The following is a 12,634-nucleotide window of genomic DNA, read 5'->3' on the forward strand; positions in this document are numbered from 1 at the left end:
TATTTGCCTGTCACTGTGCTGTCAGGGAATGAATGTGTATGGCTAGCCGACTGGTAGCTTTGGCAATGTTGTCGCTATCAGAATGATATCGCAGCGGGACAGGGGAGAACTGGCTCGGTTTTATACTGTCACCGATCCCAAAAAGCACCTGAAAGGCTACACTGTGTACAAAGTCACCGCAAGGGTAAGTGAGGACAGGATGGGCATTCTGACAGCCAGGCTAATGCTAGGTGTTGTTAGCTAGCTATCTGTCCAGCTTGAGCTAACCAAGGTATTGTGATGCAAACACCAGCTATGGCTGGTAATGGTAACGGTTTTTGTTTACATGTAGCTAACAGGCACATTCAGACTTACTCATGGTTTAAAATGTTGTTTTTTAACGCCCAGTAGATTCTCTATTTGCTAACATAAATTAGCAATATTAGCAAAGACTCATTGATTCCGACCTAAACGCTGTGTTAACCTGGTTTGAACCACTAGATAGCTAACGCGTTATGTGGCGTTACTATAGGAGACCATTGAGGAGATAGTGATAAACACATTTTAAGCAGAAAACACATCTGTTCAGACTCTTAACGTTAACTATCTGGTCCATATTGTCGTTATATTTTTTTAGGCAAGTTTCCCTAGAAAAATGCCTTATTAATAACACTGTGGGGAATCCTGTTTACCAAGCCGGACCTGGGTGGCGTCAACGTCACAGCCTTCATGTTAATTGGGTATTCTCCCTGTATCTATGTCACAGAGTAAGGTGTTATTATTTCAATGTAACGTTAGCAGAAAATAAACTAGAAAAGATTTACTTTCACTTTTGGACAATCAGGCTTTCATTTGTAAGCATGGGCCCCTGCCCCCATTGATAATATACAGCAACACAGTTATAGTAAGCCATATGATGATGACACAAATAGACCTCCAGTCAGCAGTTTGTGTAAGTCACTTTAGAGCATGGAAACTACCCAGTCAAAGAAGTTAGAGCGAGGACAGGCTGATCTTCTTTGTCTCTGCCTGCCTGCCATCCTACTTGTTATGACTGTTGGAGATGTCACGTTGCTACACTCAAGACTCTCCGTGCCTCGCTATATAATGCACACATTGTCCCTGCTCGCACTTGTGCCAGCCTCGCTTCGAGTCTTGAACCACTATGATCGTATACCTTTTAGATAGGAATCACTCACATGGAGGTTCTTGAGTTCTCTTCTCCTCTTTTCAACTAGATAATCTCCAGGAAGAACCCAGAGGATGTCCAAGAGGTAAGACTATTTAAGATATTATTTCTCTATTTTGACAGCGTTGGCAGACAGTTGACTTCTTTGAGAAACAGTTTGATGGAATACTTGGAGGAGAAGTTTGCATGGGGTTGGAGATAAGCACTGCTTACTTCTGTGTGAACTATCTGTTAGGTCAGACTAAGAGGTTGAGCATTCAAGACTGTGTGTGTGTGTGTGTGTGTGTGTGTGTGTGTGTGTGTGTGTCACTACATTCCTTATCCAAATCTTTATCCCATTCATTTTCTTCTTACATTTCAAGCTGACTTTATGACAGAGAACTGTGCCGTCATTGTCCACACTTTTAAGTATTAAAGCTTGTCTGTCAGACCTTTTGTTTGGATATTTTATATAGTTTCTCTGTTCTGTCTTTTAAAAGGTTTTCAGAGCATTTCACTATTTCCCTCCACATACCACTACAGCAGTAAAGACTTACATGATCTCTTGCGTTTGTCACACACTAAGGAATGTAGTCTAGCCTGGATCCCGTGCTAATGCAGCAAGTATGATGTCAATTACTGCATGTGTGTCTAAGAGACGGAGTGAAAGAGTTTGGCCTGGAAACACATAACTCCATTATAGAGCAGTGCTCCCGTTGGGGAGTGGTGCTCAGCCCGGCGTTCTTCACACCAGCAGGCTGGCAGCAGGATTTTAGCAAGCTGGACTCAATCTCAACATAAGGCCATTATGTTTTGCTTTATGCCTCAGAGTAAGGAACGGCTTTATCCATGTTTGTGTGAATGTGGTGACGTGTGTTTGAAGTTGGCTCAAAAGATGAGGAATTGAACTTAACTTGGCGGACGTTTGATCTGTTGTAGTTTCAGGTTACGGAGAGCTTCATCCATCTCTCCTCTTGCTCTTCCTCTAGATAACAGTGTGGAAGAGATACAGCGATTTCCGGAAACTTCATCAGAACCTCTGGCAGCTGCACAAGAATGTATGCAGCCAGTCGGAGCTGTTTCCTCCCTTTGCCAAGGCCAAAGTATTTGGTAAGAACCGAATCCCCTCGATTCCTCTGTGCCAAACATTTGTCCAGATTAAAGAAAAGAGACAAAAATGCTCTTTTTCTCCTGTTTTGATATATCTGCTCCTGTGATACCTTTTAATATTTGGTTGTTTGTGTTGGAGTCCTTCTCTAAAGTGACTTCAGGAAAACGGTTACACTGAAACACTGCTGTGTTACAAGACAATACATCCTGGCTCTTTGTGATCACTGCAGTAGAAGTGAAGATTCTGCCCCATTGATTAGTTTTATTACGCAGTCAGTGAGCACTGCTCTTATATAAAATTATCACATGCTTAAAGGCACTCTGATGTGTGTTTTGTGTATTTTTTTATCCACGTATGCATGCGCAGGTCGGTTTGATGATTCAGTAGTTGAGGAAAGAAGACAGTGTTCTGAGGATCTGCTGCAGTTCTCCGCTAACATCCCGGCTCTTTATAGCAGTCAGCACATCCAAGATTTCTTCAAGGTACACAAACACGCACACTCACGCAGAAACACAAATAAGACTCTCAGACCACGATGAACTGCAATGTTTTTATTATTATTTTCAAGGGAGGTGAGGTCCACGACGGCTCAGAACTTATTGGACCAGCTGAACCCTTTTCAGACTTCTTGGCAGACAGTTTATCAGACTGCAGCTCTGACGGTAGGGTAACACACAATAAAAAATGCTCATCAATCTTCTATTAATTTATAATGACTTGACTGGATTTACTATGAATTCACACTTTTTTGTCTTTTTTTCAGTTCAAAGAGACGTCAGTGGAGCGGATGATTTGACTATCACATCTGAGTATGGAGGTAAGGTTTTATATATCAAAATAACACCCACATACATTAGAGCTCATAAATAGACCCATTATTTAGTGTGTGTGTAGTGGCTCGTTTTGACCCCAGCATTGTTATTCTCCCCAGGCCCGTCCAGTGAGAGCGACCTGACCTCCCTTGCTGTGGATACGGACTCTTTAGCTGGGTTGGATGATGGCATGGCCTCAGGTCGCACCTCCCCAAACCAACCACAAGGGGGAGCTACAAACGTTAGCAGCAGCTGCAGCCCTCGCTTGCCCTCCCTGCATGATCGCCGAACCCCATCTCCTGCCCCGGTCCCTGCCTCCTCAGCCCCAAACCCACAGGTCAGCCGGCCAGGCCGAACGCCGCTCTTCTCTGGCAGTCTGAAGAAAGCCAGCGGCGGCAGCTCTAAGGACGTGAAGTCAGACTACCTAGACAAAGCCACCGAGCTCATCTGTTTAGCTGTAGAGAAAGAGAAAGCGCAGGACTTCCAGGCAGCTTTCTACTGCTATCGCAGTGGAGTGGACCTGCTGCTGCAAGGGGTGCAAGGTCAGTTTGGGAAACTACATATGCAGCGGTGACACAACTTATAAAATATATATATTTGAAACTATTTTAAAGAGAAGTGACAACATTTATCTCTTTATTGCAGTAATAACATGCCATTTTGTCAGTAAATAAAATGCTTGTTAACCCTGCTGCACTATAAACCCTGCTGCGTTGTCAGGTGAGCCCAGTCCCACGCGGAGAGAGGCGGTGAAAAAGAAGACCGCCGAGTACCTGATGCGTGCAGAACAGATATCCAGTCAGCATCTGAGAAGCAACATGGGTCAAGGGTCAACACAGACAGTGGTGAGTGGGAGGAAAATGCCATTGGTCTGTATGCTTTAGATTATGCAAATGTGCTTTGTATGCATCCAACAGGGTCCTCCGAGCACTCGAGACAATGTATCAGGGTTCAATGCAGATGAAAGCATAACGGCAAGTCTGTTAAAAAATGTTGACAGTCCAAAAGAATAAAGTATTATGAATAATAATGTTCTGCCACAGCAGGCAGCTGTTTTCAGAAAGCTCTTCATTCACAGTCTTGATCAAAGGTTGCAATAGAGCACAATACCTAATGAATGTGACCATGTTTAAATTATAAAATTGCACACAATTAATGCACTATGATTTTTATTTTATATTTTTTTGTCGAAGGCTTTGGGGGTACAGTGCTGCCCGTCCACCAGCAGAGGAGGCCAGCAGAGTCCATCCGAGGAGCTGAGAGCTTACAGGGTGTTGGGGGTCATCGATAAGGTCAGTTAACTGTTGACAAGTCTTGCCACATCTAGAGATTACTTAAAAGTTGTTTTAATTTATAATCAGAGTGAGTAAGAGACAAAATAATCAGCTTTTCCTAAGCTCCTTGAACAATATAGTAAATATGGAAGAGGGAAATGCTTACGGTGAAATAATGACATTACACCAGGCTCCTATTTTTTATTGATTTCCTCCCCAGATAAACATAGATGTCTAAAATGTCTCCTCCTTGTGTCCTTCCCCTTCTTCGACCATCTTTTTTTTTATCCGAAGCAATAAAGCGTAATAGATTTACTGAATAGTATGGTAAGGGCTGAGTGTGTGTATGTTCAGCGTCAGTTATGACTACCCACAAGGTCAGTTTAGGTTGCTGGTCCTCTCAACCAGCTGCCGGCGAAGCAACTTCACCACTGAGCCATGAAATGACTTGGCAAGCGGCTCGGAGAGCGGCGCACAACATTGAATCAATGATGCTCGTCCTCCACACACACACACAAGACCCCAAGGAAAATGTTGATACAATCCTAACATGTGTTACTCTGCAGAGGTGCATGCAAAATCCACAATATGTCAGAAACAAATTGGACACAAGACAAAAAGACAATACAAAAAACAATAAAGTGGAAACTACGCTATCCGGCTTTCCTCTCCTCCTCCTCCTCCTCCTCCTTCCTCCTTTCACTTTTAATGGGGACAGAGGGGACAGATGGAGAGAGCTCCTCACCCTACTGCCCCCCCCCTGCCCTCCTCTCCACCTCCCCCCTTCCCTGATGTTTGTGTCTTAATTATATTAGCGCCCTGGCTAGCACTGCCACTCTGTTTACTCACAGCTCCATTCATATCCATTTAGCCTGCACCTGTTTGGTCCCAGCCAGGGTCACATGAACAGAACGCACCCACAAAACACACACACACGCACTGCACTGTGCACAGAAACACACCAGGTCACACACATATGCTCAGGCTCTCCTCAGAGATGGCGAGGGAGCAGAAGAGCAATGAAGATATCAAGGAGAAGGAGGGAGGAAATGAAGGTATTAGGAGGTTGCTCGCTTTCTGGCGTACATTATCGCAGCCATTATTGCATTTGTTCCCCTTTTTTGCCATTACACTACATATATATTCCTTTCAGATGTTCTGATTTGGTCGACACAGCGGGATCTGACATGTTAATGCCCATATCTCTAGTATAATTTAGGGAGCTACATTTGTCTTGCAGTGACCCTCGTGTGTGCCCTGACCCAGTGGGTGAAAAACACTGCTCCGGAGGACACAACCACTACATCATCTTAGACCGTGCATGTCTGTTCATATCTGGCAATTAATTGCACTCTTCCATCACAGGTTCTTTTGGTCATGGACAAGAGAACACAAGAGACGTTCATCCTCAAAGTAAGTTTTAATGCGTGCGTGTGTGTGTGTGTGTGTGTGTGTGTGTGTGCGCTCCCCTGCATCCTCGTCGTCCTGACTGTAAGTGTAAGTGTGAAGTGTGCCAGGAGCCCCTGTGTGTGACCGGTGTAATTGATTCTAATGGGCCTGTCCCTGTCAGCTCCTCTGCTCTCAGGTGTGAGACGTGTGCCAGATGCCAACGCACCGCGGAGGCACAGATGAATACACACATGTGCGCGCGAACATGCATGCCCACACTCACACACACACACACACACACACGGGCCAATGTGAACTTCAACGCGTAGCGCTGATAGATTTGTGTGGCTCTTTTAAAGTCACGCGCTGTATGTGGCTTGATGAATCCAGTGACTTTGGGTTGCCACGGGGCAAAGCTGGCACCTTGTTAATAGGAGGTTTCTCCTTTGCCACACTCCGTTCCTCTTCTTTTTTTCTTTTTTTTTAAACGCCTTAATCAAAATACTCCCCTTCCTTTACTGCCTCCCACTCATGATCTCCACATTAGGGTTAATTGGCCTTTTCTCCTCTTGTCCTTAAATGATTTCCTTGCTCACTTTTTCTTTCCGACCTTTAATTACTCACCCGATCTTTCCGTCCATTCCTATTGCAGGGTCTGAGGAAGAGCAGTGACTGCGGGCGGACTAAGCCGACGATCATGCCTCACTCTGTGCCCCACATGGTGCAGCTGAGGAAGTTCATCGTCTCTGAGGACGCGATTTTCCTTTTGCTGCAGTACGCTGAAGGTAAGACACATATCTCTTGCTCAACAGTTTCATCTTCTTTTTTTTATTTCCTTCTCTTTTCCCCTCTTCACCTGATCCCCCCCCCCCCCTCCTCACTTCTCCCAACCCTCTCTCTGCCCTTGTTCCAGACAGATGTTTGATAGAGATGGGTGTGTGTCACAGGTCATTATTCTGAATACCAGGTGGCGCCATGCTTCATTAGCTATGCCAACACCTGGGCCTCCTTACATCCCACTCACTCTAGCATGTGTGTGTGTGTGTGTGTCGCTCATATGTGTGGGTGAGTGCATGCAATGAAACCCAGCCATATTTTTTTAATGCTCTGTAACCTATTCAATCTGGTGCACTCTATAACCACCCTGCGCTAAATATTAGTGGACAGTATTTAATATCACACTTACATGATCTAATAAAGCCAGTCAGATGCCAGAAAACGCATCGTTTCAGCACGGTTGCATTCCAGCTCTGTGATTTCACTAAATCTTCTTATGCTTCTTTAGTATGCTGTTTGCAGCGGATAGGTTGAATGACAATAGACGGGCGGACCGAGGGAGGCAGTGACCTGAGTGACATTGGACAAAACAACATGTGGATGGTTTTACTTTCTAAGCCATCGCATTGCCCCACTATCATTATCATCACTGTGAACTCCCTATCCATTCTCATCACACACAACAGATGCTGGCTTCCAATTGCTCACGCTATAGCTGTGTGTGTGTGTGTGTGTGTGTGTGTGTGTGTGTGTGTGTGTGTGTGTGTGTGTGTGTGTGTGTGTGTGTGTGTGTGTGTGTGTGTGTGTGTGTGTGTGTGTGTGTGTGTGTGTGTGTGTGTGTGTGTGTGTGTGTGTGTGTGTGTCTGTGTGTGTGTGTGTGTGTGTGTGTGTGTGTGAGAGAGAGAGAGAGAGATTGCAAGACAATATTCTAATATTACACTGGGTACCTAAAACACACACATGCACCCAGACCCATTTAGCCAAATTGAGTTCAATCATAACTGTTCTTGTTTGTCTGGGAAACTGAGTCCTAATTGGAAACTAATGACCCTTCTTACCAAATAGTCACCGTAACCAAGGACCCCTAGGAGCCAAAGTCAGCAACTGAACTGAAAGTCTCTTTTTGCGCTTTTTTGTGCATCCATAGCATCTGAAGAACTATGAATATTAATTAAATAGATATACGTTTTTGTCATTTTTCATTAAGAAGCAATGTTTTTTGCCTCCGACATAGCCATTAGTTATTTCTGGGTGTTCTTCTCAAGGCTCAATTACCAAATGGGCAACTGAGTAGGGACCCCCTGGGGCCAACATGGTATTCTTGCCATACGCCTTATAGCAGGTTAATTTGGCCCTGTTTAAACCAGAGTGGTTTAGAAGTCTACATAACTTTGATTGAATATAAATAAACCATCTATATATATATATATATATATATATATATATATATATATATATATTGATTCTACTTTAGCACCAAGGAACTAATTCATACCAAGGTTCCTCCTGTTGAGGAACGCAGGAGGTTGCTGAGATACGTGCGTTATTTGTCCAGCTTTCTCTAATTCCTCATTTGTCCTGTAAATACCTCTGCTTCCCACTGAATTAGATATACCCTTCTTTTTTCCTCGTCTTTAATGCCCTGTTTCCTTCATCCCTAGGGGGGAAGCTGTGGTCTCACATTGGAAAGTACCTGCATAACTCCAGCCCAGAGGAGAGCTTTGACATTCCTTTCATCCAGAAGAGCCACACAGCGGCTGTGCACTCCCCACAACATGTTGTACCACAGCTGGATGTGGGTTCAGCCAGTTCCGGTTCGGGGCCAGTCGCTGGTTCCGATTCTGTCTCAGGGCTGCAGAACAAAGGGGAGAAACTCAAAAACTCTCCTAAGAGGAGTGTTCTCCCTCCCAGGCTTAGAGAACAAATGGGGGCCCAGTCGGACTCTGGAGCCACCTCTGAGGAAGAGTGCACCAACAGTTATTTGACGCTTTGCAACGAGTACGAGCAAGACAAAGTCGAACCGGATGCACTGGAAGAAGAGGAAGTGAAGAGCGAACAGGAAGTGCCGTCACTGGAAGTGCCCGTTGCGTCGACCACCGTTTCCTCGCGTAGCCGCTCGCTGCTGAGCAACGACAGCCTCTCCTCACCGATCAGCTCTCAGGAACTTGGCTTTTTCACCGAGTCATCCGACAAAAGTGGCCACACCCTTGACAATGAGCAGTGCTCTGGGGAGGGACAGGACCACAGTGAGGTATTCAGTCCTCTGCCCTCCCCTGCTGTGCCTCTGTCGTTGGATCAGTCCAAGCACACGCCAATGGAGTTTTTCCGAATTGACAGCAAAGACAGTGCAAGCGAGGTGACCTGTCTCGACTCGGGAGAGCTACGCCCCACTCACAATCAGGTCTCCCTATTTTCTACATCCGACCTGGGCTCGGATGTCAGTGAGGATCTTCCAGAGCTGGCTAAGGAGGTCAAGGGCCACAGCTCGGAGCTTTGGGGGTTGGACTGTAGCGATAAAGGCTCCAATGAGTCAGTGCCAGTCATTTCATTTAAAGAGGCAGTAGTGGAGGATGAGGGCCATCCACCAGACCTTTTAGTCAACCTGCCTGTAAAGGGAGACTCTTTACAGGAGGAATCGGACACTTCGGGGGGTTGTCTTGGCCTCGAGGCCGCAGCCTCGCCTCAGAAGTCCATCCAGCCTGATGTTTTACAGCTAAACAGCCAGCCTGAGGAAGGGGAGGAGCAGCTGCTGGAGCAGGAGCGTTCATCTTCATGTACAGCCTCTGCAGCTTGTGACACCAGTGTTGCATCTTCTTGTCCCGTCATCTCACTGTGGGATGACCGCACCTTGGCGTTTGGGCAAGAGGCATCTGACAATATGGTTGTTCCTCCTGCATGCCAAAATGATTACCTTCCCGTTGACCTTCCAGTTACTGACTCGCTTAATGAGAAACTAGAGGCCAGTACAAGAGTAAATAAAGACTTGGTTCCTGAACGCACAGACTCTATCCCAGCCACAAATGGCACTGAGACATGCACAGCGGTTGGGGGTTTATTAGGTCTCGATGGTGAATCATCAGGAGTTATTAGGAATACAGGTGGCAGCGAATTTGATAAAGAAGTATCGCGGCTGTTTGCGGAGCTGGACGAGCTGTCGTTGGCTGTGTCCCAAGCCCGTATCCCGGAGGAGTTTGTCAAATGCTGGGCCGTAGAGATGGTGACGGCCCTGGATTCTCTGCACCAAGATGGCATCGTCTGTCGAGACCTCAACCCCAACAACATCCTGGTCGACCACCAAGGTTAGACGTCTAAACACCAGCTTGCTGTTAAACCCTAACGCATGATCATTGTCACCGCTGTGGAGAAAATGAGCCATCTAGATAACCTTTTACAGCAAAAATCAATAATACAATAAAGACATAATGAAAATCGTAGACATCTTGGTGACATCTGCTTATATTTCACAAACTATTAACATAAAACCTTGTCTCTCTGAAGCTGCTGTTCTCTGTCAGTCAACACTGATGTACTCTATTTACTAAATGCAAGCTCTTCCAGAAGCAAAAGTGTTGTTTTAGCAGCAGGTCACAGATTCCCCCTCAACTTCTTCCTTTGTCATCCTACAATCATCTCTCTCCACCTCGTTATCAACAAGCGTCTAATTAGCTGAGTGGCTGTTTTCGTCTCCCTGGTGGTAATTATTGTTCTAAAGGGCCCATCAACGGCGTAGTGTGGTGCATCAGTCTGGCTAGCCCAGGCTAATGGCCACGGCTACCTAATGACACCATTAGTTCTAATGATAGCGTTAACGGGTAGCCGCTAAACAGGAGTAATCGCCGGGGCTGTGTGCTTGAAAAGGCTGCGGAGGGATGTAGAGAGGCGGAAAGGAACAGTGGAAGGAACTGCTCCAAAGGTGAGTAAACAGTTTGAAGTCGGGGTGACACTTGGCTGTGTGGGATTGAACCAGAGGTAGAGCACGAGATGAATGTTTTTCTTCCTTCTACTTTGAGCTGAACACTCTTCCTCTCTCCTCGTCTCATCAGGTCATGTTCAGCTCACCTACTTCTGTAGCTGGAATGATGTGGAGGAGTCCTGTGACAAAGAGGCTCTTGCCAATATGTACTGTGCACCAGGTGAGACACACATGCAAACTGTATCTTTCTCTCATAAACACGTACAATCCTTATTAATTGGGAGCCTAATTTAGTGTGTTTGTGTGTCAGATAGGAGGTTGATGCGGGGTTAATTCTATGCAGGCATGCAGGGCCATAAGTAGGCCACTTTCCCGTGATCACAAAACCCTCATTCATAGCCAGACATGAATAAACAGCCCAAGTGTACACAGAGTAGAAACAGATGAATGTTATTTTACATATTAATTAACATTCAGATTGGGTCATATCTGGAGGAGATATTACAAATATCTGGGTTTTTTTTTATTATTGTTGGGCTCATGGTTTGGAGAGGCTTGCTCTTGTACTAGTTCCTTCATTGTCCTGTTGAGTGTGCTGTTGTGCAACAGTAAGGTAACCCTATTTGTTGCCCTCAGCAGGCTTGTGGCAGCTCTGGCATGCTGTTTACAAGCTGCCTAAAACAAACTGCTGCTAGACTACAGCACCATGTCCCTACTTAGCACTTCTGTGTGTGGCGGATGTTTGTGTGTGTGTGTGTGTGTGTGTGTGTGTGTGTGTGTGTGTGTGTGTTGGAGTGCATGTGTGCACAATGCATTTGACATTTATGGGCGGATACGTTGTCCAATATGCTGCCGCTTTAAGCGTATGGCTTCACACCTGTGCTGCTGGATGGATTCTGTGCGATTACGTCTGTTTCTTAAATATGCGGATGGATAGATAAGCGCTGAAAACTCTGGACGCACTCTGAGACAGACACAATGACCCTCACACCCATTCACTCTCCCACACACTTATATTAAGCTATTCTCTCATACTCATCCACTCTCTCAAGCCAGGAAGGTCACTTCAGCTTTAAATCCTCCTTGTGACTAGAACATACAGTATGCCGCCGTCGTAATAATTCTGAAAGCAACAAATGCTTTATCTAATATCCAAAGTGTGCATTTTTATTCCCGTAGCAACAGCTTGTTTAAAAGCCTACTAATGGAACAAGAAGCACATAGAGGCATATGTTTAGTGGCCAGCAGCTGACCTAAAGACACACAGGAGTAAAGCTCAGCACAAAGAGCTTTATGCATAATGTAGCTTAAAAATCTAAGTGCCAATTCGAGACTTGTTCGCCTCTTAATTCGTTGTGTAATTAATAAAGTAACTCTTTCAATACTATGACCAGCGAGGGCTTCTTTTTACTTGTCTAACAGTGTGGATGGTCGGTTGGAAACCTTTAATATGCTGAACATTCAAAAAATATTTTGGTATTCCAATTAAATTGATTAAAAAAAGGTTGATTTTGACAAAAATGTACTCTAGACTTACAGTTAGTAGTTATATCAGCACTGTTAAGTGAGTTCTGGATCAATCAAGTAAAGTAAAGGTTTAGGGCTGCAATTAATTTCACCATCAAATAAATTATTGATTGCTTTTTAAAAGTGCTCCACTCAAATGTGATATTTGCTCTGACCAGCAGTCAGAAACGGGAAGGTTTTCATTTTTAAATGACATGAAATAAATATTCAGACCCGAGAGGCTCCAAGCAGCTTTTGGTTTCTCGACTAGCGATGGAAATGATTAATTGACTATCAAAATCGTCATTGAATATGTCCATAAGTTAATTGAGTCAAGAGTCTTTTCAGCGCTGTAGAATTTAAATGTAGAAGAATCCACGTATAACCACCGTTGGAGGAGAGGAGCCTGGAGGAGGCAATAACATCAAAAACTTGTCTTTATGTAAAAGCAGCACATCATTTTCAGGAGCTCCTAATGTGATTTTAAAAAAAATGTTGCTTTTGCATCATATTTGCTTGTCGTTTACATTCAGCTCACTTCAAAAAATACCAATAATAACAAATAATAAAGGGAAAAAAACAATTCCCAGTAAAAAATTAACAAGTTAATGCTGGGGATAAGTCACCTGAGTGAAATGAACCAGGTTCCAGCTGACCTCAGCCCAGGTGTGAAAGGTCTTCTTAGTTAAATGACTGTTGATCCCA

General features: G+C 44.7%; 1 protein-coding gene across 1 annotated transcript in view; it reads left to right on the top strand.

Moving 5' to 3' along the window:
- The first annotated feature begins 22 nt into the window (after positions 1-22).
- The window catches only part of rps6kc1 (ribosomal protein S6 kinase polypeptide 1), a 20,288-nt gene continuing 7,676 nt past the window's right edge, over positions 23-12,634 (top strand). Inside the window, exons 1-13 of the mRNA XM_084030271.1 lie at positions 23-184; positions 1,218-1,253; positions 2,137-2,257; positions 2,625-2,740; positions 2,827-2,920; positions 3,022-3,075; positions 3,190-3,612; positions 3,791-3,915; positions 4,264-4,362; positions 5,710-5,757; positions 6,386-6,518; positions 8,172-9,809; positions 10,554-10,643. Of these exons, the coding sequence (XP_083886397.1) occupies positions 83-184; positions 1,218-1,253; positions 2,137-2,257; positions 2,625-2,740; positions 2,827-2,920; positions 3,022-3,075; positions 3,190-3,612; positions 3,791-3,915; positions 4,264-4,362; positions 5,710-5,757; positions 6,386-6,518; positions 8,172-9,809; positions 10,554-10,643 (3,079 nt within the window). The 5' untranslated portion in view covers positions 23-82. The remainder of the gene's footprint in view (positions 185-1,217; positions 1,254-2,136; positions 2,258-2,624; positions 2,741-2,826; positions 2,921-3,021; positions 3,076-3,189; positions 3,613-3,790; positions 3,916-4,263; positions 4,363-5,709; positions 5,758-6,385; positions 6,519-8,171; positions 9,810-10,553; positions 10,644-12,634) is intronic.

Source organism: Eutrigla gurnardus (genome assembly GCF_963514095.1).
Source record: "Eutrigla gurnardus genome assembly, chromosome: 16".
Lineage (NCBI taxonomy): Eukaryota > Metazoa > Chordata > Actinopteri > Perciformes > Triglidae > Eutrigla > Eutrigla gurnardus.